The following is a 26,916-nucleotide window of genomic DNA, read 5'->3' as shown; positions in this document are numbered from 1 at the left end:
TGGTGGGTTGGGTCGCGGTGGAAGCTTGGCACACGCGCACGTCGTCATCGATAAAACAGATAGGTGAAGGTGAAGGCGAGAGGAAGCGTCACCAGAAGCTGGGAAAGTCGCTCACCAGGCAAACCACCCGGCTCTGGATTTCACTCCAGAGACAAACCACCGGGAGCTTTTCTTTTTTTTTTTCTTTTCCTTTCTTTTTTTTTCTTCTTTCTTTTGCACCCACAAGGGACTCATACACCTTTCTGGTCTAGGACTAGCTGCTAACCACACTGCTAGACCCTCGCAGGCATCCGCTCCTCATCCAAAAAGAGGGGCTTCTGGAGGTGGACACACAATGGCAACCGGTGCGTTCCTGCTCGCCTGTGTGCTGCTTGGTAAGTCATCTGCAAAAGCTTCCAGGCAGCTTCTCTTCCTTTGATTTTTCTTCCTCTGCACAGGATTAATGGGAGGCATCAGCTGCTTTTTTCCTCTCTCTCCATGTCACGGCACCTGTATGAGAAGTGGTTGTAGATGGATCATTGCAGGGAGAGCAGCTACAGTCAGCATGAGTCAGGTGGACGTAGTCATCGATGATTTCTGCAATAATAGCAGATGCCCACGAACAGCTGCGTGTGTTTAGTGTGTGTGTGTGTGTGTGGTGAAATAGGTTAATGTGATGTGGACTTTAGGCACAGATTAACCCTACACCGTCTGACCTTTTCAGTTTCTGGGCTGATCAAATAGACAACCTGCTGTTGTTTGTAATGGAACCACATGTGGGTCTGTATTGTAGCCTGCGCTAAATTCTGAAGGTACAGGTATTATTAAGACACCTGGATCACACATTAAGATGCACCCTAATTGACATGAAGTCACTTGGTGGGTGTGAAGCAACCTTTGTTACTCAGCCAGACGACTGTGGTGATGCACCCTGGTTCTTTTCATCTACTGGATTTCACAGACAAATACAAGTTAAAGCATGCACATGCCCTGGCACACACAGGCACTATCATTCACACAGGAGGGACTTTTGACAACACACACTCATAGCTTGCCGTACATCCTGCATGTGAGCCATCCCTAACAAAACACCAGATGGCTTTTTCTGTTCCTGGATGGGGTGGCCTGTCAGGGCTGCTGGAGGACAGAGGAGGGGGGTGGGAGTGGGAGTGGAAGTCGGCCTGCTGGAGGCCCCCACTCGGCCAAGAGGATTACCAGTCTCCACTTCGCCTCAAGTCTTCTTTTAGCATGTCAAGTCACTTTCACCGACGGCTTGAAGTGGGGTGGCGGGGTGGGGGTTTCTATGGAACAAGTTTGCTCCATGCAAATGCAAAATATATTGTTTCTCTTGTTGTTTCTCCCCCACATTGAATGCTGCATAAGAAAAGTTTCCATGTTGCGTAATTGTGGGGCTGTGGGAACCAGTCTGAGGTTTTTGATGGACATTTTAGGTGTTAGGAGGGAAAAGATTTGTTTTATGTGATTTTTGGCATGAATGCCAGGTTTCTTGTTTGCTCTTACTGCATCAACAGGGATATGCTACAAACATACAGATGGCACAACAAATAATTCCTGTTCTAAATTTTTATTTTATAGTAAGCAAAGATTTTGAGCAATAATAATCCAGTCAGGCTTTTGTGGCAGATCTTTTCCGATTGTTATTGATCACTTCTGCTTAAAATGCCACCAACCACAAAACAGCCTATTTTATTATTAATTTGGTTTTACCAGTCATACAAATATTAGAGAAGAAACAAATAAACAAGTAGCCATGCTTATTAATTAAATGAAAGGAAAGGATTCAGACTGCAGTGATGGTATCAGCAATGCTGATTTGTTTTGCCCACATGTATTATACCTATTTCATGGAATATTTCATCCCTTGTTATCTACCCGCCTTCAGTGCCTCTCTCTCTGTCTTCCAGTTTGAGAGCTGCTTGTATTACTGACATTATCCAGTTTTAATTCAATTTATAATGGCAAACTGCTGTTCCTTGCAGCCATGTCACTGGACATGGCTCTAAAATTACTTGTCCTTAAGTTGGCTGTGACTCAGTTTGGCTGTAAAAGTTTTGCTGATGTGGAGAATGCCTTGTCATTTGTGTGTGCAACACCCCAGCCTGCATGCACACAAATGCGTGTTGAGAGAGATGTATTAAAGTCTGCATGTGTGTGATCAGCTGTCTGATTTAGCTGTCATGTGTCAGGCAGCGCACATGTTTGCACTTGAATGTGTTTGTTGAAAAAAAAAAAAAGCCCAATGAAATAAAGGTGCATGACAGCTGTGTTGCACAGAGGCTGTATCATTCATTGTTAAACCCTGGGGTGCCATTTGTGCCATTTTTTTTGGCTGGCAAATCTTATATCGAGGTTATTTATGCTGCTGAGTTTGCAGCCAGGTGCAAGTGAGCGTGCATGCATGTGTTTATTTGTGGCACAAAGGTTTATGATATAAAGCATAAAAAAAGACTTGCCTGAAGCAACAAATGGTTATTAGCTTTACAAACAAGATGTCTTCCTTCTCTCCCTACAGAGAGCGAGAGAGATGTCACGCTTTTAGTATGATGTTATAGTGTGTTTTTGTGTGTAAGCGTATGTTTGAAACGGGCAGTCAACCCAAAGTTCTAGTATATATAACTAAGTTGAAAGTCAAATGTGTAAGGTAGGTTAGTTCAACTATTAACTGCCTCTGTGCTTTTCTATTTATTTGTCTAACAGGAGAGCAGCCAATAGTTACAGATTCTGAGGAGCTGAATATGCATGTGTATGTACAGTATCTGTGTATGTGTGTGTGTGTATATATATATATATATATATATATATATATATATATATTGCAGCATTAAGCTTTTTTTCACCTTTTGAAACATGCAATGAATGACTTTGCACAACCTGAGTGAGGAGGCTGCTACAGAGTAGGAAGAGAGTGATATATATATATATATATATATATATATATATATATATATATATATATATATATATATATATATAGTGATATATATAGTGATATATATAGTGATAGATATATATAGTGATATATATATATATATATATATATATATCACTATATATATCTATCACTATATATATATATATATGCTCTTATTTTGAAGAGAATTCCATCACCACAATACCTGTTCAGCAAAGAGTGATGCTGACAGTTTGATATTTGCATCTAAGTTTTCAGGGAGTCAGACTCAAAGTTTGTGCATGTAAAACACAGATGTTGAAAGAGATCTAGGACGTCAAGCCAATATGGATGGAAACTAAAATTCACTGTTCAAGATTTTTATATGCTGGCTGCATGGTAGCGAGGTGAGTCAGGTGGACTGGAGCAAAGTGTTGGAAGAGTTAGGTGCATTGGCTCACTCCCCCCCCCCCCCCCCCCCCCCCCCCCCCCCCCCCCGCAGACTGTGGCTTAGTAAATGCACAAGAAGACTGCATGGATGCTGTAGTCGATCAGAGCCGCTCTAGATGCTGTGCTCTGCACACCCAAAATATATGTGCCGGATCTATTTTTGGTGGAAGCCGTGTCAAGCTGTACAAAGCAGACGAGCCAATTCAGAAACCAGACACAAGAATGTTATAATCATAATAATTGATAATAAAAGGTTAATTTATAGATAAAATCTACTCATATGTGTTCCCTATTATACATCCCATTGCTGTGTCAATATAAACAGCAGCACAAGCAAAAAAAGGAACCAGAATTTTGTGGTTATACCACCCAGGCAGCATCTGATGATCATTGTATGTGCAATAGCTTGGTTCCATGAATTTTTGGGAAATAGAAAAATTCTATGATTGCATGAATGTGGAAATTTTGTCTGACTGTGTAACTTGTACAGTCATGCAGACAAAATGTTGCTGGTATGATGCTGTGTGAAGGAATGGAATACAGTAGCTCGCTGACAAGATATTGCAGAGCTGCCACTAGTAAACATTGTCAAACTAGCTTTTGGGTTTGGTTTCAGATTTGGGCTGGTTTGAATCAAATGTACACACATATTTCAGGATTTCTGGGCTCTATTTGATGTGGTCATTTGTGGATTAAATGAACAAAAATGACCAATATTTTCAACATTACTTTTGCATTGATCTTTTTGTTTTGAAACTGCAATAACCACACCAGCTATGATTTCATGTTTATTTTATTTTACTCTTAACAGCAGCATTTTTTAAAACTGATTGTTAACTTTATTTTGCCATTAAACACTGGTTCTTATGCATTATTGTGTTTTCTATAGTCTGTATTTTGAATCTATGTATACATTATGGGGAAAATAAATAATGCTGAAACAAAAAGATTTAAACGAACAAGAATACGTTACATGAAGAATATGCTATTACATTCCAATATGCAAGACATCCAAAAGCACATATTTTTATCCTGGTGTTTGTACTTTGGCTATTTTGATATAGTTTTTGTTGTATTTCATTTTTCCTTTTAAGCGATCCTCACAGCCTAGTCAGATGTTTTATATTATATTTGATCATTCTTTCCAGTCAGAAAAGACACCGAAGCGGTAGCCCCTTATCCTTGTTCATTACAAGCTATTGATCGAAAAGAGAAAGTTCTGAGTGGCTGCTACACTATCAAACTCTGCTTATCAGCAGAGTAAAGAAGGCAGCCCTTCATAATTGGCCCAATCACATAACATGAAGGTAGTTAAAAGTTCATTTTCACTTTGCAGTTTAAGAAGACTGGCACTTAAAGTCACTCATCTATGGATTTAATTGTTCATATTGGGCTGTGACAAATGTCACATAGGCTTGGAAGCATTTATGGTTTGAACAATCTCATTTTTCATATCAGTAAAACTAATTAAGATGTGAATTTCTTCATGTGAAGTTTATAATTAAAACTCGAGAGAAATGTGTAGTTTAAATTTACTCGGTAGCAATTCTCTGCCGTGGATGCGGTTTAGAAAGAGGCTGGGTGGACACTTATCGTTTTGATTGTTAGCAAAGAGACGGCAAACAGGCGGCGTTCAGATATAAACTTAATGCATTACATGATACAACCTTTAATGGCTTGGATGTGGCCTGTGTTGACACAGGCATTTCAAGTGTTTTCAGGATTCAGAGTTTGCGAAGCCACTCCCTGATACACCCAACCTCTCCTTTGTCCCAAATAAGGGCACCAGCTGGAGGCCCCCCACCCAAAAATTACACACATTTTTAGCCTTGTGTGGTCAAGCCAGTGCATCCACTTTTTGAGTACGTTGAATCAGCTGTCACAGCACTGGGAATACATTTCTTGTGTTTTTAGGCCTCAGCTGACATTAGAGAGAGTGCTGTCTAGACTCTAGACGGTATGGCTGAACTCAAAAACTCAGTCTCATTGTTAATCTAGCTGTTCTCTGTATATGGTCTGGAAATTCTTTTGGCATTTATTTTTTTTCCTAAGATTGGTCACTTGTTATGTTTTATGCCAGGTGCAACCGGAATCAGAGACCCTGCTTCGGCCTGTTTGCTCATGGTATCTTCTTTGCCAGCTATATTCTGCTGTTGCACACGCGCTTACTGGAACCCGGTCTTTGTCTATGTCCATGACAAGATCCCTATTGTGGTATTGTTTTTCATATCATAATACTGTCTGCTCAGCTGACAAAAATGCAAAACAATAGAGAAGCAGAAGCAAGACTGCCAGCTCGGATATCATCCACCAACGTAGTGCTCAGTTTCCTCTTTAGTGATCATCAAAGTTAGAAGTCACAATAACGTCACAAGTCAGTTGTAGGTCAATGGTGTCCCATTTGTCAATTTCCATGCCTATGCATGCCACTCATGCATAGATCAATAGAAGTTAATGAAGCTTATGTGATTTGTAGTGATGTGGTCCTTTTTATGCTTAAGGAATTTTTTTTGCTTCAGGCGAACCTAAAGGCAAATACTAGTTGGTGTCCAATAGCCAGAGGGGAAAGAAATTGCCTTGTATTACAGACATCACAGCCAGCTGCAGAGACTCACACCCAACTACTAGTTGTACCATAAAGCTACACTGGCTTCTGTTATCAAACTGTGTCTTCTGTCTCTTATCCAAGGTGAAAGGATAGTTATCAACTTTTCTTCTGGTGGAGCTTTTAGAAGAGATCAAGGTTTTTGGGTTTTTTTTTTATCGCTTTGATAAAAAGCGATAAAGGTTTGTCTCTTTGGACTGGATGAACGTTGGAACAGCATTAAGTTGAAAAACTACAGTTTGCTATAAGTGATCACAGCATGTATCCTCATGGAGTGTCTGCTTTTTGTTTTTTTTTTTAAATGAAGATCCTCCTCTGTAACCCAGATTCAAGCTGTGGCCTTTCTCCACTTCACAGATGATTGACGGAGGAGAAACAAAGTTCTTGAGGGAAGACTTCCTGTCTTTCACAATGATTCTGGAAAGTGGCTGGAGTTGGAGACGAAGCAGATGCGGCTTCTGCTTTGTGTCTGATTTGAGTTCACTCCAGCTCCTCTAGTTAACTGTCAGGCCTGTCCCGAAATGCAACTCCTCACCATGGCTCATCTCTCCACTCCTCACTCTGATTTGATCTCATCTGTTTTATCTGTTTTGTGATAACAAGCCGGCAACATCCCTCCAGCAATTCAGTTTGTAAACCAGTTTGTTCTTTTGGGGTGATTTGCATGGATCTCTGCCTCTCCTCACTTGCATGCTTAAAAATCACTCCAGCTGCCTCCACCTCCTCCTCCTTCTCCTCTGGTGAATAGCCCCCTGACCTCCCTCCCCCACTCTTTTTAAAACAATGCTATGCCCAGCCCACCCCCTTTTTCAAAGAGCACTAATTAGAAACTGAGCTTAAGTGTGATATTTTCTTCATTTGCTTTGGCCACATTAATCTTTGGCTGTTTATACACGCCATCTTCGCAAAAGGTGAAAGACTAATGCAGCTCTCTTTCTCCAGTGGGAGTTTGTCTGTTCCTCCCCCTTTTTGTTTTGTTTTCATTTCTGTGTGGGAAGTCATGATGACGGTGCTGGATAGAGGATTCCACTTCACTCCTTCACACAGATGCACAAACACCCACAGTGCTCTGAGCTGCTGTCCTTCCAACGCAGCTACCATCCCATCTCCCTGCTTGATCCTGCACCCGAGCAGATCCCACGCTGGTGGCATGCACACCGAGTGCTGTAACTATGGTGACCGCTCCCCGCTTCCACATGCAGTGAGCCATGCTCAGCTTTGTGTTCACGTTCAGCAATATAAGAGTGCTCACCGAACTATGTGTCCACCTGCATCCTCAGCGTCATTTCCTCTTTTTAATACAAAGCAAACAAGCAAAAATGAAGTGCTCTGTTTACTTTGCAGCAGTGTTCTGTTGATGCACTTCTTTTGTGTTTTAATCACAAAACCAATATGGCTGCATGTGTGTGTGTGTCCAATTGCCAATGCATAAATTCATTCAATTTACTCACATGTTTTTGACAGCCCGGGAGGAAAATGACTGACAATTGCAGAAAAAGTCTGTTTGAAGACGACTAATTAATACTTAATTAGTTTTCTTTCCAATCTGCAGCTTAATGTGCAAAACGTGGGGACTGATAGCAAGTTGCCAGTCACACAAAAACAAACAACTGTACATTAAGTAGATATAGCTGTCAGGCGAAATTGTACACAAGCGTGAGATGGATGATGACTGGAGATAGCTGAGTGGTATTATAGCCTCACTTTCCTTTACAGTAAGTTAACATTGACAACATGTAATATTTTCTATTTGCGTTATGAGTGGTTGACTGTTTTGTCTGGGAATAGACTGGAGACTACAGTGCTTTGTCATCCAGACAGGATGTGGGGGATGTGTGTGTTCAAGAAAAGGGGGGGGTAGGGTGGTTATGACATGGAGGGGGTTAAGGGGGATGAGGTTAGTGGGTAGCAGGTGTCCATATAGAGTTAATGGACTCATGGAGGGGGTAGCTGGAGGCATTTAATGTGCTGGAGGTGTGTGTGTGTGTGTGAGTGTGAGTATGGGTTTTTTACAGTATGAAAAGACTGTTCTGACTTGCACACTTTCCTGATCTCTGCTTTCCTCACGTTTTAGTTGTTAAAAAAAAAAAAAAAAAAAAGGAACCCAGTCCGTTTTAACTCCTCACATTAACACATCAGCGTTGAACAGACTTTCCTGTTGCAAGTTCATCACAGCCATCACAGCTTACAATAAGTGTGTGCATCTGTCATCTTGTTCACTGTTTACTAAGCTCCCAATAGGGCTGTCTGTATAACCCAAGACTGATACAGTCAGTGCCGGGATTTCAAACCCCATGGCCTTTTCCATTGCGTCTACAGAGGCATCAGAGGCATGTCTACCCAAATACCATTTCTCGTGGTCTCTCTCTTTCTTTATGAATTATTCATTTACAATATGGCTGGTAAGGAGCTGTCCTGACACATGCTTTTAGCTTTTAATTAGATTTATATGTCAAGATGTTTCTCTAGCTGTGCCATATTTGACTATATTGAAGTAAGTAAGTTTCAGCTCTGCACAGACTGTCCCGGTTGACTTTTGCTGCCGTGCTGGAAAGCTAAATAGCAGAGTCATGCACGTAATCTCTGATAAAGTTCCACAGTAAGCTTGTTTGCTTCACCACATCTTTATGCTGATGGACTGAGTGGTAAAGCAACATGTAGCATTTGGTAACTGCTGGCTTTGGAAGATGGGAGGGAGGAATATCATTTATCCAGCACCACTAAATGAGAATGTTTATGGAAATTGTGTGCTGTATGTTATTTACAAGTATCAGAGGAATCCTTGTTTGCTGATCAAAACCATCTCAAAGGCTCTTTTGCATTGTGGTCAAACAGGAAGGCGAAACAGTCGAGGGTGTAGGAGGGAGGATGAAGAGGCAGCTGTTCTGTGGAGAAGGATAGATTATGATTTGCCCTGTGTTGACGCAATCCAAATGCTATTAGCAAAAATATGAATCAGCTCACTAGAAAAAACAAAAAGCAGAGCATTCTGTTTGGTGCCCACAACCCCTTCTCTTATAGAATAAACTTGTATGGCTATTTAAGTTCCCAGTATTCTGTAACCCATCAACAGAGGAGTATGAAGTGGCCTCCCCCACTTCTTCCATCCTCGCCTGACCAGCTGTTAAGTGCAACAGCGCAGGTGGGGTCATGACTGTTATAGCCCAGGGGAGCCGTAAATTAGGACTAGTTAGCATTGTGAAAGCAGAGAGAAGCCTGACCCAGGTAGGGAGTCACAGCAGGAGTCCCAGTCCAGACAGAGAAATTAGATTTGTGTGACTAAGATGGGGACCAACAACTTAACGTGAATATGTTTGCAGAAAGACTCCATTACTTTTTGAAAGAACTGTCAGCATCTTGCCTGAAACTGTAAAAACTCTGCGTCTTGTGTACTATGGAAACAAGTCCAGAGGTGTTGAACTCTTTTTGGAGGATAATAACTGCACTGATTAACTGAAATGGGGAGAGCTTGTTTTATATCTGTATTCTGTTAATATCATGCTTCATTAACCATGCACACTGATATGTAATAGGTGCACCTAGATTTGCAAACAGTCTCTTGGTTGTGAGAAAACCAAGTGATGCGTTCAGAATTCAGCTATGAGGTGGAGATGCTATTTTCAGCAAACTTGTAATGGTTCCATTGAAAGTATTGACTCAAATCTAATCAGAGATGATGCAAAATAAAAAAAATAAAAAAAAGATGAATCATTCAAAAAGTTGTCGTCGAGAACAACCAGAGGAACCCTGCTGTTGTCTGTCTGCATCATAAATGATCCTACATGTCTGAATCAACTACAGAACTCCCTTAAACCATGCAGCCAAGAGGAGGTTCTCAAACATCTCAGTTCAATTCAAAGAAAAATGTTGAATCATAATGGCAGGATGTTAACTCGAGGCATCCAGCAATTAGTCCAACCCCTGATCCATTTTTTATAAGTCTATGCTTTCAGTCAGGGATATAAAAAGAACAACAATCCACAATTCCCTGAATGCACCGCCATCCACTGTCATTTTAGAAATGTGTTTAGACATCAGTAAAATAATGATTGGATTGCTGTTAGTTCACTCGTTAACTCTAACAATTCATATCCCAGTTGCTGTTGTCTCCAGTGGACAGATTACCCTTAGGGAGTTGCCAGAACAGTTTGGTCCTGAAAGCATCCAATGGGAAACCATAAAAAACAAAAAAAAAACAAAACAAAACAAAAAAAAAAAAAAAAACAATAAAAGAGAGCTTGAAACTAGGCTTACCATGCACTGAAAAGGGAAAACAGCTGGCTAGCTTAGCATTGCATATTGACTGCAAATGAAGGAAATAAGATACATTGGCTCATTTAATCTGCAGGGAGTATAGCTTTAGAGTTTGAGTAGCAATTTCCTGAAGCCTTGTCATCACAGTGTGGCTGTCCAACACACAATCCTTTTGTGAACAAGTCATTGTTTTTAAATTAGATTTTGCCATGGAGGACATAAAGAGTTGATTAGGGGTCTTCAGAGATTCTTACAGGTGGATTTAGTTACAATAAGTAGTCAGACTATTAAATTAAAGCAGCTGCCGTCTGGGATTTTTACAGTATGTTTACTGAGTTTCTCAAGGGCAGCAAAAAAGGGGCACTTCGAGGTCATGAGTGCTTCAGGTACATTTCCAGTTCATAAAATCGGAACCTCAGCTTTTTCCTGAGCTAGATATGGAGGAAGAGTACATTAATGCGCCATATATCCACTTGTCAATCACACCATGCTTTCTATCTGTTTCCTGGTTGCCAAAGCTTTTAAAATATATGAAAGTGAGTCCTCTTACCACTGGCTTACAAAAACTCACAGTCATCTTCCTCTGTGTAAATGTCTTTATCTAATCATCGCCGAATACGGCAGACATCGCAAATGCCTCTCAAACACATACAAAGAAAATGGCGACTTGCACTGCAATCACTATTATCTTCATTCCCTGTACATCTTGTACTCTGTCGTTCTTGGTCTGATTAGAGCTGCGTGGTTGTAATAGGCAGTTGTTGTGGCTGTTTGTCAGCTGTTGGAGTGACCAACCAGCATGTCTTTCTGGCCACTAATGGGAGACGCAGCATTTAGTCTCTCTTTCTCTCTGTATTTTTCCATGTCACACTTATTGTCACACCCGTTTCTCAACTGACAGAGCTTTCAGCAACTAGTGTTTTCCCTCATAAATCACTTAGTTTTCTCACCAGCTCAGAAGAAATGCGTATGCCATATTTAGCTCTAAAAGATTATATTTAATAAATTAGGCAGGCAGGATGGGGATTTGTTGAAGCTTCTGAAGCTAGAAAGGAGGGGTCAGAGGTTGTTAATAACAGGCCCACTACACTGATTTATACATTCTGACGCAGATGGTGATTATCACTACAGGAGGGACAAGGACTGGAAAAAGGAGTAAGGATGCAGCCTGAATTGCAATGTTTGACACCGTCTACAGCCCCTCAAAGAGCCAAAATACTGTGAGAGAGCGATGGGGATGAAAAGAGTGGGGATTGACATAAATCCATTACATGGTTTACATTAGGATGACATGATTACCCAGTGCCATGTATTAAAGAGTGACAAGCTCACTTCCTGCCTCTAAGACAATGTTAGAATTTTTAGTCTGAAACCTCCTTTTTTTCCCCTCATTGAGCATTAGCACAAACACAAAATCACTTTTCAAAATGGTTAAAACCTATGAGGCATTACAAAGAAGGCTATTCTGCTTTTATTAAAGCACCTGCAGGTTTTTTTGTTTACTGAAGTTAGAAAATAAGCACGAATGATCTTGTTTAGCTGCCGAATATCAACATCGGCTACATGAAAATCTCTTCTTTTTTTTTTTTCTTTCACCCCAGTCTTACCTTTTTCCCTCCAGTTTTCTCTCTTTCTGGAATCTATGTCTCTCTCTCGGACTCTGTCTCTCTGGTAATGATGTTAACGGGGTCAAACGCTTTCAGGGGCCTGGAGGGAGAGAAAGATGAAGGGTGGTTTTTTTGAGAATTGTTAACTAGTGCTGAGAGGTGTTGAGAGGGAAATTCTCTGATGTTCCAGTTATTCTCTTTGGAAGTCATATGCAGGACATTAGTCAGTAGCATGCTTATATATTCACTTAGTTCATTGTATTTTAGTACTGTTTGGCACCCTGGAGGTAAGTGTCTGTTTCTCGTTACCCTTGTACCCTTTCTTCTTTTTTTTCTTCCTCTAGACCATGGAGTCATTTGCTCTCTTCATCGTTACCTTCCTGTCTGAAAATCCTCACAAATTTTCACAGTGAATGAGCTTGACTCTCACTTCAGTGGGGATTTGGTCATTTTTTTAAAATGTCTATTATATTTCATCACCATTTTATATTAGAACCTTCTCAATCCAACTTACTGTGCTAGTCTGGTGACAGGTTGTTGCTTTTTATTCGCAATTTAGAGGTTTGCTGTAACTTCAAAGCACGCTCACATAAAAAGTCAGAGCAAAATTAAAAATATATCAGTCAGCTTAATTGAGGTCACATTTTTACAGTATTTCTCTGTAATTTTAATTATGAGGGATAAATAAGGAAACAAGATAATCCTTAGGAAAAACAGTAATTTTGTTGTTCATAGTGAAGCAGTGTGAGGTTTAACCAAGGCAAGAGGAAATGCTGTTTCCATAGTACCCAATCACACAGAGAAAGATGGTTGAAAAAAAGACTTTGAGAGCCTTTACATGCGGTATACTGCATATGCAGCTGAACATGACTCATGCCATGAATTCATTTTTTGTTCAATAGCTGAGAAAATGTGTTTTATCAGCACAGATATAAACCTCACCTGTCCATGTTTCTCTTTTAACTGGCTAGTTGGAAGATCATATCATTGTTTTACTTGTATCAAGTTGTCATGATAGATATATCTCCTGTTTCAGTGGGAGCTTTGATGGCTCAACCACAGAAACATTGGTCTCCTCTGCTGGTTTGAATTTTTAATCTCCCCAAATTGAACCTAACTGGAACTGAAGAGTTTCCTCTTGGCAATTCAGAAACACTGTGCCAGACGTTAATTGTGATCAGTACAAATGGGCGAAGCTCAGGCGTGTATTTGATATATATTAAAAAAAAAAAATCTGTGTTTAAAGACATTGAACCCTGAATGCTGAGTGTAATGCCCTGGAAGTAAGAGTCAGTGAGCCAGAGTGTGTAAAAAATGTATTTTCCAGTGCTTACAAGCATGCAGTCAGTCTGTGGTGGCATTGCTACCTGATGCTTCTCTGCCTTTTAGTATGTTTGTGTTTGAATATATGTTACGCTTTCCTATGAAGGCATCTTCCTTCATATGTACATATTTGCTCGGTTTTTTAACAATTTTGAGTGTATGTTTGCATCTATTCTCATTGGGCCTGAAATGCAAATGCTCTATACAGTGGGGCTCCAAAGTTTGGGCACCCTTGGTAAAAATTTATTTTAATGTGCCAAAAAGAAGCTAACAAAAGATGAAACATCTCCAAAAGGCGTCAAATGACAGATTAGACATTCTCATAACATGTCAAAAGAAGTTCGATCTTATTTCCATCATTTTGACTTTTAAAATAACAGAAAGCAAAAAATGGCCTCTGCAAAAGTTTGGGCACCCTGTATAGTTAGTACCTTCTATTCCCCCGTTTGGCAAGTATGACAGCTTGTAAACACTTTTCATAGCCAGCCAATAGTCTTTCGAATCTTGTTTGAGGTATCTTCACTCATTCTTTCTTGCAAAAGTCTTCCAGATCTTTGAGATTTTGGGCTGTCTGTGACGCACTGCTCTTTTAAGGTCTGTCCATAGACTTTCAATTATGTTGAGGTCAGGAGATTGTGAAGGCCATGGCAAAACCTTCAGTTCATGCCTCTTGATGTAATCCACAATGGATTTTGAGGTGTTTTTAGGATCACTATCCATTTGTAGAGGCCATCCTCTCTTTAACTGCAGCTTTTTCACAGATGGCATTAGGTTAGCATCCAAAATTTGCTCAAATCCCATTGAATCCATTTTTCCTTCTACTTGTGACATGTTCCCTGTGCCACTGGCTGCAATACAACCCCAAAGCATGATTGATCTACCCCCATGCTTAACAGTTGGATAGAGGTTCTTTTCATTAAATTCTGTCCTTTCTTCTCCAAATGTACCTGTGTTCATTCCGACCAAAAAGTTCAATTTTAACCTAATAAATCCACAGAACTTGTTTCCAAAAAGCATCAGGCTTGTCTATATGTTCCTTTGCAAACTTCAAATGCAGATTTCTGTGGTAAGGACATAAAAAAGGGTTTCCTTCTGATGACTCTTCCATGAAGGCCATATTTGTACAAGTACCTCTTTATAGTGGAATGGTGTACCATAACTCCAGTATTAGCCAGGTCTTCCTGGAGGGATCGTGCAGTCAAACTTGGGTTTTGACTTGCTTTTCTTACAATTTTGCGAGCTGTTCTGTGTGATATTTTACTTGGTCTTCCAGATTTTGCTTTAACTTCCTCTGTTCCCAATGACCGCCATTTCTTGATTACATTCGGAACAGAGGATATTAGCGTCTGAAAACGCTTTGCTATTTTCTTACACCCGTCTCCTGCTTTGTGAGCATCAACTATTTTCAGTTTTAGTGTTCTTGACAGCTGCTTAGAGGAACCCATGGTGCAGATTGTTGAGGCGAGGTCAGATGAGTCTGGGCATTTAAAACCTTTGAGATTGACATCACCTGGTCTTTTCAGACACTAACTGTAAACAATCTAGGACACTGTCAGGTTTCTGTTGTCAAATTGGGGGCGTACAAGGTACTAACTCTGCAGGGTGCCCAAACTTTTACAGACACCATATTTTGTTTTCTGTTATTTTGAAGGTTTAAATGATGGAGATGTTACTTTTTTTGACATGTTATAAGAATGTCTAAACTGTACTTTGATGCCTTTTCGAGATTTTCCATCTTTTTAAAGCTCCTTACTTGCACATTAAAATAATTTTTACCAGGGGTGCCCAAACTTTGGAGCTCCACTGTATATTTGGGTGAGCAACTGCTTTTTTTTTAGGACCAAAACACTGGAAGCAACAAAGTTAATATTTGAAATAGTGTCAATGTTTGTTGACCTTTATCGCGCAGGCTTTTCAAGATAACGCTATGCATTGATCCAATTCTTATTGGCTGAAAGTTAGGCCAAACCAACAGGGGCAAAGAAGCACAGGTGAAAAACACAAACAACAGCGATGTTGCATTACTTTAATAAGAACTCCTGAAACACTGTTGTGTATGTGAGTGTGTAGACATGGAAGGAAAGTGAGCTGAGTTGATGGATAGCTCAAATCTCTACATTAGAACATCTCCACGCTGCTGTGACTATGCTCTATATTACTCACACCCTGCAGCGTTTTTATTATACACCTTTCCAGGTGTATAATTATCATGGGTCATGGAGGAGTGATGATGTGAGGAGCAGGCACGAATGTGAGTGGCCTCACTGCTGTTTCTGCTGAGAATAAGACACTGGCCACAAATGATTGGATTAGTGTTGAACCCCCCCACCCCCCCTCCACTTAGCTTAATCCTCTTTGCAGCTTTTTGTGTAAGTTTGTGTGTATGTGTGTGCGTGTATGTGCATTTGAAATGGTTTGCTCCCATTTCTCTGCATGCTCCTCTCGATGAAAAGCAAGGACAGCTTGTTCGTGGTCAGTCTCCATCATCTGCTATTGGACACATGCTTCCTGCGTCTGAGTAGGAAGCAACTGGCAGCTAAGATGAGGGATGACACACAAGAGTGGAAATCTAGAGAAGAGTGAGGGCGGGAGTAAAAAGGGGATAGCAAAGCAAGAGATTTGAGGTATGCCGAGATGGAGATGAGCTTTGATAATAGAAAATCTTCGGCCTTGTTGAGCAAATACAGCACTTGGAGATCAAGGCAGCACAGCCAGAGGTGAAAAAGCGGGGAGAGGCTGCAAGCACAGGATTATTGTGGATGGGTGGTGGAATAGAGCGATCAGTTGAAGGTCTGTGGGGTTTGGTATGTCATTGTCAACCTTTCTAAACAGCCTACAGAGCGATGGGCACTTTGAAGTTCCACAGAGCTGCTTAAATCCTGCCTGAAAAGATGCAGAGAACCGCGAGGCACAGAAAAAAGACAGGAATATGCAGAGAAATACTGGAGGGGAAGGACAGGGGGGAAGGATTGATGATGGGTGAAACAAGGAGGAAGGAAGCGTGAGAGTAATCAGAAGTAAGGAGGCTTGTTTCAGGAGGATGATAGGAGACAGGCGTATGGAAAAAAGCTCTTAGTGCACCAACGCAGTATGAGTAATGCCAGTTTTTTCTTTCTTGGATGCGTGAGTAATATGCTTCCAGCAGGTGTGGATGAGAAGCTGAAACGTGAGAAGCAGTGATGCAGCAGTACTATTATGAGCTGATCTGACTTGGAATCGGGTAGACTGGGTGCCGCCAGATTGCACGCTGACATCACAGCAAAGGAGAAGAGGCAGCTGAGTTTCTGTTGAAGGCTCCTTTATTACCTTCTGCATCTCCGTAGCACATTCAGCCAGGATTTTGATGGTGCTTCAACAATCAAGTTTAGTGTTTTGTTTACTGTAGCTAGCCTATGCTAATGGACCTTTTTAAAAATGTAATCCTTAGCGGTCCCCCTGAATACTACATACTACTCTCCTGTTTATCCTTCTGTCTCCCACCATTATTGTGATTGGTAAATAAAAAGTTTTATTTATGAGGAAAATAGGTGCTGCATGTCTAGTGTCAACCTTGAGAAATGGCCTACCTAGGCCAAATGAGTCATGTGCTAATCCCAGGGGTCAAGAAAGGTTTGATGGGAAGACCAAGCAGGGGCAAAAACCAGGAGAAGGGTGGTGTTTGTAAATTATACCTATTTATTTATGTATAAAAAGAGGTCTATATTTTAGAAGAAAATAACTGAAATAAATAACAGGAAGTGATATGCATTTTTTTAATCAACATTTGTTTCGTATAAATGATCCTGCAATCCACGCTTGTCAAACATGGTGGTGATGATGATGTATGAAATCACATCAAAAGAAGCCAACATCACGTGCTGCATTTACTTGCACTTGGGCATCTGAAGGTTACTCAGACAGAAGTCAGTTTGCACTTAATTTTTATTAAAATGTTATTGTCCTTTCTTGGGGTGACACCGGAGGGGACAATTTCATTTACAGACAAGTTAATGGTGGCTTGTAATCGCCCAACACCCTTTTTTTTTTTTTTTTTTAAATATCTTTTTTTTATTGCTTTTTAAAAGCTTATTATGAAAAGTGAACACCACAGTGCTCTTACCAATTATACAAAACAGGCCTTGAGTGGACCCCAGTCAGACATTTCTGATCAGACTGGGAAATTTCTAATAAGAAATGATAATGTTGTAATATCGTATTGCTAAAACTGTGCACAGCCGATTCACGCCGATCTTTATGACAGTATTTTCTTCTATCAATGAACCCCAGAGGCTCTGTAGACCCCAAAGTACATATATTTTGTCTTATTAAGTGTCTTATTGATCATGCTATATTTTTTATACACAGCAATAAAGCAACTAGCTTGAATGGAAAGAATGCATTTGCTTATATTTGTGTTAATAAAGCTTTAGAAGATATTATTCAGTATTCAGAACTGCATGAAAGATGTAAGCAATATGTGTGTGGGCAATAAAAAATACATTAGAGAACTGGGTTATTCAGTTTATCATTTCAAACTCCATATTCCTGTGATATTCATCCAAAGCTGTATATCGTATGATTTCCCCATTTTTATGAGTGATTGTGCTATTAGATCAAATATATATTTTTTCTTTCCTTTTTAGACCAGATCTAAAGTTGTTGCATTCATGGGCACATAATTCATGTCCTGCTAAGTTTCCACAGTAGAAATAATGACATAAAGAATGATTACTTTAATGAGTTTTCACTTTGATTTATCATTGTGACTAAATATGAAATATATTTAAATGAAGAGTTCGAAATTAAATCTTTGTTTCTTCCTTCCATAAATTAAATGTGTCCCAGAATGAAAGCAATGCACACAACATCCGAAGCTCAGGAAGTGCAGGAAGGAAACAAAGCATATGACCTATAGAGAAGGATATGCATGTTTGCCCACGCAACACACTCTCAACACACACCGTGCGTCTTCCTCAGATATTTTTGTTTCCTGTTATTTAGACTCAGTTAATTCAGCGTGCATATCTTTGTAAGACAGGGACGCACATGCAAAGGCTTGTGCCTGTTCATGCATGAACACACATACATGGATGTAAACGGGCTCAAGCTAATAACAATAAATGAAACAACGGAAGGATTGTTAGCGGAAGTGTGAGAAAGTTACGATGAGCAGGGCAAGGATGTTAAAGTTAAAAAGCAGTTGGAGTGAATTATTAATGCTGAGCATTGTGCCTACAAATGCAGCCATTTACAGACTTTCTTTCTCTCTCTTACACACACACACATGCGCACACACACAAACACAGCTGCAATCCCCAGTTGCTTGTGCCGACAGGAAACGGCGTACTTGTCACTCTGTCTGGATTTGGGGTATGTGTAAGTGCTCTGTTGTCTCCAGACCCAATGAGAGGGATGTTTGTAGTTGTTCCCTGAATGGGAGATGTTCTCTGTGTATTTCTTTGTGTGTGTGTGTGTGTGTGTGTGTGGGGGGGGGGGGGTAAGGGGTAGTGACAAGATTCACATATGCTGTATGCCTAAATACAGGTTACAGAGGCTTGTAATGATCACTCTTCAGAGGGGCTTTTACACTACAGTTTGTTTCAGTGCTCAGAACATGTTCATGCTTCAATCCACAAACTGTTTTAAAACACTGTATTACCACTGAGGATTACTTGTTCATTCTGCTTAGGATAAAAAAAATGTTCTGAAGGTTTACCTTTGTGTTTTTCTGGAGTCTTGGCTTATGTTTTTTTAACTGCAAATAGCTGAAAGTTAGATGAAAACAACAGCTGGAACAAAAACTTGTCAGTGTTCTCTTGTGGGTGGACTGCATTTCGAGTGTTGTGTGTTTTGCATTTCTTAAATGAGCTTTTTTTTTTTTTTTTATCTCTCACCATGTTTCCTCCTTTGTACATGTATGAACCAGTATGTTATCAACAAATAGCAGTCTACTTTGTAAGCTTGTAAGATTTTTATGGTTCTGGCTCCATTGCATGGTTTATATTTAGACTCAATCGGGACAAGGAGTATCGAGTAAGAATGCAGCTGGCAAAATACTGTTTATTATCCATTTCAAATAACCAGTACTCTCTGCATCGTAGAACACTTACTGTCTCCAACAGGCTTGTGTTTTTAGCAGCTCTCACCTTAATCCCAGGCTGCCTGTAACCTCGGTGTAGTACAGCTGCAGTGCTGTCCGTAAGGTGAAGGGCTAAAGTGTGGGTTTGTGTAATAGTGGTGCTGTTCAAGAGTTAGAGTGATGTTTTCAAGTGGTATTTAAAAGCTGTGTTTGTGTCAGCGTATGAGGACACCTCCGCCACAGTCAGGCCTCCCCAGAAGGCTTAGTTGCACATGTCAAGCTCTTTTTATGTTTCCTGGGAGATGTAAGGTGCATAAACTCTGCAGGTGCTAAATATTTAAAGTGCATTTTTGTAACCCATGTTATCTCTTTCTTTTCTGCTTTCTCTACCACCCCACACCCCCTTTTCACCTCCCTCTGTTTCCTGCAGCCGGTGTTGCTGTGGCTAAGAGAGTGGTAACAGTGCAGAGTGGACCGCTGATTCGGACCGAAGGCTCCCATGTGACTATCTGGTGCAACGTGACGGGCTACAAAGAAGGAGTGCAGCAGGACTTTGAGTGGTCCATGTACCTGGCATCAGCACCGGAGCGGGAGATTCGCATTGTGAGCACAGCTCAGTCAAACTATGCCTTTGCTCTGTATTCCCAGAGGGTGAATACTAAGGAGATTTTTGTGGAGAGGCTGAGCCGTGACTCTGCTGTGCTCCACATCACCAAAGTGCTGGGCAGTGATCAGGGTCTGTTTGAGTGTTACACACCCAACACAGATGGGCAATACCTGGGATCCTACAGTGCACGCACCAACCTCACTGGTGAGTCTCTTAATATGCACACACTCAATAGACAATTAAAATGTTAAACACAACACAGAAAGACACCAATCATGACCTCTTAATACAACTTCAGTTCAATACAGATCTAAATGTGCATTTAACTCTTAACTAACCTGCAGATGAGATCACAGCAGTAAAGTAGAAAAGACTGTGGAAAATAGTTCTATCTTTCATCATTCTTTCATCCTTTCTATTTTTCATTACTGTTCACAGATTAATTCTCAAACCCTTCTTTCTCTTAATAAAATCTAAATCAATGGTGGCAAAACATAATAAATGGATCTGCATGGTGACATTTCGACTGTGGATGTCATCACCTCGGTATATGCATGAAGAAGCTGAACATTGCCATACTGACATTTTACACAAAAGATATTTTTCTTGTATGGTGTAGAGATAGTACAATGTGCAAATTGTACTTTTTTTTTTTTATTTATTTTTTTTTTTTTTTATGACAAGCATGTCCAAAGTCAGTCCTTGAGGGCTGCAGTTTTTACATATTTCCCTACTCCAACATGCCTGATTTAAATGAAATGGCTGAATTCAAAAGCTTGTTGTCCAGTTTTTGCCAATGGTTGACCCATTAACGGATTCAAATGTGCTGCAACAGGATAGGAAACATCCAAAAGCTGCAGGACTGTGGCCCTCTAGGGCCAACTTTGGACACCTCGGCTTCATGATCTTGCATAGTTTCATTCTATGTAACAGTTTCACATTTTACTATAGTAGACAAAGGATGCAACATTACATTTTTGTAGAAATAGTAATATGTATATTTACAAGCAAAGTTTTACTTTACGTTTTGACGTGGGGACTTTGTCAATTACATTTAACTGCATATTTCCACCAGAGGGCTCAGACTCGGGAGGGTTGGTGGTAGGGATGCACCAATCTACTTTTTGAGAGTTCTGATCTGATACAGATATCTGAAATGTGAAATTCTGCTGATACTGATATTTGCCAATACCAAATCTGTTTATGTGAACATTTTTGTGACAATGCTTGTTATTGCTGTTATAATTATGTAAGATTTTATTAGGTTATAATAAATTACCCAACCTTTCTGAAGTTACCTCACTAATACAAATATAATAAATTTACAGATTTAACAATTTCAACAAGTTCTATTTTGATTTGGCACATTTATCTAAGTACAACTATAAATGTGTGGTTTTGAAACAAAGATATAGCTTTTAGTGTAACCAAAAATGTCATATTTTAACATTCAAGGCATTTACAGTGGGGCACCCCTGGTAAAAATTTATTTTAATGTGCCAAAAAGAAGCTAACAAAAGATGGAACATCTCCAAAAGGCGTCAAATGACAGATTAGACATTCTTATAACATGTCAAAAAAAGTTCGATCTTATTTCCATCATTTTAACTTTTAAAATAACAGAAAACAAAAAAATGGCCTCTGCAAAAGTTTGGGCACCCTGCATAGTTAGTACCTTCCATTCCGCTGTATGGCAAGTATGACAGCTTGTAAACAATTTTTATAGCCAGCCATTAGTCTTTCAAATCTTGTTTGAGGTATCTTCACCCATTCTTCCTTGCAAAAGTCTTCCAGATCTTTGAGATTTTGGGCCATCTGTGATGCACTGCTCTTTTAAGGTATATCCATAGACTTTCAATTATGTTGAGGTCAGGAGATTGTGAAAGCCATGGCAAAACCTTCAGTTCATGCCTCTTGATGTAATCCACCCTGGATTTTGAGGTGTTTTTAGGATCACTATCCATTTGTAGAAGCCGTCCTCTCTTTAACTGCAGCTTTTTCACAGATGGCATTAGGTTAACATCCAAAATTTGCTCAAATCCCATTGAATCCATTTTTCCTTCTACTCGTGACATGTTCCCTGTGCCACTGGCTGCAATACAACCCCAAAGCATGATTGATCTACCCCCATGCTTAACAGTTGGATAGAGGTTCTTTTCATTAAATTGTGTGCCCTTTCTTCTCCAAATGTACCTGTGCTCATTCCAGCTAAAAAGTTCAACTTTAACCTCATCAATCCACAGAACTTGTTTCCAAAATGCATCAGGCTTGTCTATATGTTCCTTTGCAAACTTCAAATGCAGATTTTTGTGGTAAGGACATAAAAGAAGTTTCCTTCTGATGACTCTTCCATGAAGGCCATATTTGTACAAGTACCTCTTTATAGTGGAATGGTGTACCATAACTCAAGTATTAGCCAGATCTTCCTGGAGGGATTGTGCAGTCAAACTTGGGTTTTGACTTGCTTTTCTTACAGTCTTGCGAGCTGTTCTGTCTGATATTTTACTTGGTCTTCCAGATTTTGCTTTAACTTCCACTGTTCCCAATGACTGCCATTTCATGATTACATTCGGAACAGAGGATATTAGCATCTGAAAACGCTTTGCTATTTTCTTACACCCGTCTCCTGCTTTGTGAGCATCAACTATTTTCAGTTTCAGTGTTCTTGACAGCTGCTTAGAGGAACCCATGGTGCCAATTGTTGAGGTAAGGTTAGATGAGTCTGAGCATTTAAAACCTTTGAGATTGACATCACCTGCTCTTTCAAGACACTAACTGTAAACAATCTAGGACACTGTCAGGTTTCTGTTGTCAAATTGGGGGCGTACAAGGTACTAACTCTGCAGGGTGCCCAAACTTTTACAGACACCATATTTGGTTTTCTGTTATTTTGAAGGTTTAAATGATGGAAATAAGATGTAACTTTTTTTGACATGTTATAAGAATGTCTAAACCAGGGGTCGGCAAGAGCCGCATGCGGCTCTTTAGCACTGCCCTAGTGGCTCCCTGGAGCTTTTTCAAAACATGTTTTTAAAAAAAAATGGAAAAAGATCTATATTTTTGTTTTGATCTGGTTCTGTAGGAGGACAAACATGACACAAACATTCTTAACGTTTTCCAATGCTGTAAAAATGTGTAGAATAAATATTAAATTTCAACATTTCTGTCAAGGAAGATTTGCGTCATAGCCTGCGACACACATAGCCTATCAGCAGGGCGGGAGGAGGCAGGTGCCACCACAACACACAGCGGCTGTGTGATGCACCATGGATCCCAAAGGGAAAAAGAGAAAAATAACCAAGGAGAACAGAGGATTCAACGTTTCTTGGACCAAATCAGTTGCGTTCATTGCCAATGCGGAAGGATTGCCTGAATGTTCGCTCTGTAGCGAGATGTTGTCAAATAACAAAAAGAGTAATGTGGAAAGACATTTCCAGGGAAAGCATGCTACATTTGCAGCCAGTACCTAGTTGGGAGTGACACAAAAAGTGTGATTGCATTACTTAGAGAAATTAGAGAAGCGCAAAAATAGATTTAAGTGGATTGCATCCCCAAACTCCACTACTGCTGCAAGTTTTGTTGCAACCCGGGAGATAATAAAGCGTAGAAAACCGTTCACAGATGGTGACTACATGAAGGAGTCAGTCATCAACATATCAGGACACGTATTTGCTAACTTCAAAAACAAAACCGAGATAATACAGAAAATCAAAGACATGCCCCTCTCCACTTAGACAGTGAAGGAAAGGACCATTAAAATGACAGACAACATTACCGATGAGCAAATCAAGGACATTAATTCAGCACAAGTTACATCTTACATGTCCGATGTTGAGAAGCTGACCAGTGATGTCCGAAAACAGAAGTCACATTAAACGAGTAAGAACATAATCCTTCATACACACATATTGAGTAACAAAGTGGATGTTTTTATAAAATGATTTCTGATTTTTGTCAGTATATATTTGGAATGACACTTGCTCAGGTCGGAGGATAGTTGCGTTGGTTGCGTGTCAAAAGAGAAGAGTATCCTGCTGTTGTGTTTTACCCTTGCACTGACTTGCTTGGCATTTGCACAGTAATCAAACTGTATTAATTTGATTTATTGGTTTATTTTTTATAAATGCAGGCAGCGTTTTATTGTGCTCTGTTTGTTGATAAGGGGCGCGTTATGCACATTCCATTTTGTTGTTTTTTTTTCGAATCCTAGAAATGAAAATGACATTAAAAAAATATGATTTCTATATTGCATTTTTTAAATTTCATCAAAGCAACGAAACATAACTTATCAATATAGTAATGAAGTTAAACATGAGACGGCATCGTACAACAGAGTAGTCACGTGGTGCCTCATTCTCTACAGGATGCGCAGCGGGGAAAATAAACATTTTATCATTAAGGCTCATTATGTATTTGTAGCCAACTTAGTCATTTTGATAGTAGGCTAATATAGCTAATATAGATACATAAAGCATGTGTTGCCTTCATGATAAGGCTTATATTAGGCTTTTTTTTTTTTTTTTTTTTTTTTTGCGGCTCCGGACATATTTGTTTTTTGGGTTTTTTGGTCCAATATGGCTCTTTTAACATTTTGGGTTGCCGACCCCTGGTCTGAACTGTACTTTGATGCCTTTTTGAGATTTTCCATCTTTTTAAAGCTCCTTATTTGCACATTAAAATACATTTTTACCAGGTGGGCCCAAACTTTGGAACCCCACTGTATTTCTTTTAAAACATGTCCGAAGCATGTCATCAAACACATCTGCGCTGGTTTGACCAATGTGGTATCGGGTATCAGTTGTGGTATCGGTACACTTTTATTAATACCAAGTACGAGTACACATGCTTTGTATTAAGCCGATACTGATACCAGCAATGATACCAATACCAGTATCGGTATCTGTGCATCCTTAGCTCGTGTCATTTAGTAAACCATGATCTCTCTAGACATGTGCCTTTAAACAACAAAACATCCACAGTATATTTGAACATAGTTCTGTTCTTCTTGCATTGAAATGGACAATTGTTTTGACCAATAAACAGTTTCAAGTTCTACCCTTTCGGGTCACTTCAGTATGAATGAGACCCCTTACCCTTGTGAAAAATACATTCTGACCTGTTCTGTACTGAGCACAGCCTGGTGTGGGAAATTGGGCTATAGGTTCCCACATAAGAATGGTCACGTCTTTTTGATGATGGTTTGTAGGTTTTTGTGTAAAAATTAGATAAATTATTGTGATAGATGAAGATCATCTCACGTATATTTCTAGACAACACTTGGAGAGTGTGTCCTGCCAAATTCAATGGAGCATTTCATTTGCACCCAAATTTAACGGCCCTTTCTTTTCCCCCGCCTTTGCCTCTGTAAAATTCATTGTGGCAGTTTTTGTGTGATCTTGCTGACAGACAAATGGCTCTCATCACACGTTTCCACATTGCTCTCATCTTTTGGGAGGATTTGACAGCTTCAAAACTACATAAAGTATCTGTTAATGTCAGTCTACTTTCACACAATCCCAACTCCCCCAACTGGGGAAACCAAGCTCATAATCCACATGCACACATGTCCCCCCGCCTCCCTTGCCTATTCATTCCTTGCCTCAGGCTGTTTCTGTAACATATCCTGTGTGTTAGCAGGATAAGGGACTGTTTCATACAGTAGCACAAGTTTCACTCCTTCCACTCCTTCGTTTTCAGAGCCATACAGGGATCTACCCAAAAGGCAGCACTGCAACCACAGCTGTCATAGCCAGAGAATTCCATTCCCTTCGTTCCTTCATGCCTTTATTCTTCACATAGCTGACCTTCCTCTTAAGGCCAAGGCTCAAACCAAATGCTTATGGGCTGAAAATTGGAGCTACAATCACTTGTGTCCCAGAGTTTCCAAGTCATAGTGTCGCATTTTGAGCTGTGAAACGCAGCATTCTTTTCAGCCAGCATCACTCACCAGCTGCAGGTTTGCTTGCTAGAAGTAAAAGAAATTGAATGCATAACAGATCAATAGAGTTGGTAATGGACTGAATGAGTGTTTCCAGGACTTCAGTAGATATGATTTCTAATATGTGCAGTGCGAGCTGAATGTGGGGCAGGGCTTGGTTGCAGGGCACTGTGAAACAGCGCTGCTGATAGCACATAGTATTTATAGATCTGGGTGTGAGAGAGAGCTAGACCTAGTGTGAGCAGAGGTGTTGAGGGACTGTTATCTGAGGTTCTCTCTGTGTCTCTAACCTCTTAACCCAGTTTCGTAGGTCAGGGGTGCACAGCAGGGTCTCCCATTTTTTTTTCTCCCTGCCATGACTTGAGTCCATGTGTAATCCCTGGGCAGCTGCAAGCCTCCTTCAACCATTGCTAGCAAACAATACCCTGTCCTCCAGCCTTTTATACACCCTATTCCTCTTCTTTTCCCTTTTCTTCTGCCTTTCATTCTGCCATGGGTTTGTGTCCATTCATCAGCCATGGCTCCTCTCTAATTTGCACACTCTGCTATATTAAAAGAAACCCCTTGCTGCTGCTGCTGTCTTTGAGGATTTGTGTTTCAAGGGTGTTGCTAAAGGACTGCATTAAACAGCAAATAATATGAAGGAAATATGGAAAATAAGTATAAGAGGCAGGCAGGATACTTCTGTCTTTTTGAGGTGGTGGGGTAGAAGTGTATGCAGTAATTTGTGCCATGAATACTGGGTTAAGGCTCACTTGCTATGGCGCATTTCATCTAGTGTCACCTTTCTGCGCAAAGAGCACTGGAGGGTTTTAATGTGAAACTTAATACCTACTGCCTGAGGTGGATAACAGTTTCAGAGGTGCACCTGGACACCGTAGTGTCTTACTTTGTGCTTTTATGCGTTGTGTTGTCTATCACATTAAAGCATACAGTGTGGGTGTGATTGCCTGAATAATGATTCCTGTTTCTGCTTGTAAGTCAAAGATTCTTCTTTTTAAAGCAAGTGACGAGCCAAAGAGCTTGTTTTTCCATCTTTTTCCTTTTTTATTCCCTCTGTGGTACTCTACTTGGATTAATCCAGAGAAAATGCAGTTCAGTTCGGCATTTAAGTGCTTAAAAAGCCTTGGGGAATTGCTGAAATCATTTTCATTTGAAAAGAATAATTGGCTATCAGGCTACAA

At 40.1% G+C, this 26,916-nt stretch overlaps 1 protein-coding gene across 1 annotated transcript in view; it reads left to right on the top strand.

Annotated features, from left to right (window-relative positions):
- Nucleotides 1-334: 334 nt before the first annotated feature.
- The window catches only part of igsf3 (immunoglobulin superfamily, member 3), a gene marked incomplete at its 5' end in the record, with an annotated part of 79,530 nt that continues 52,948 nt past the window's right edge, over nt 335-26,916 (top strand). Inside the window, 2 exons of the mRNA XM_079253725.1 lie at nt 335-374; nt 19,618-19,998. Coding sequence (XP_079109851.1) covers nt 335-374; nt 19,618-19,998 — 421 coding nt within the window. The remainder of the gene's footprint in view (nt 375-19,617; nt 19,999-26,916) is intronic.

Source organism: Telmatherina bonti (assembly GCF_933228915.1).
Source record: "Telmatherina bonti genome assembly, chromosome: 15".
Lineage (NCBI taxonomy): Eukaryota > Metazoa > Chordata > Actinopteri > Atheriniformes > Telmatherinidae > Telmatherina > Telmatherina bonti.
This window is presented reverse-complemented; position numbering and strand designations above follow the sequence as displayed.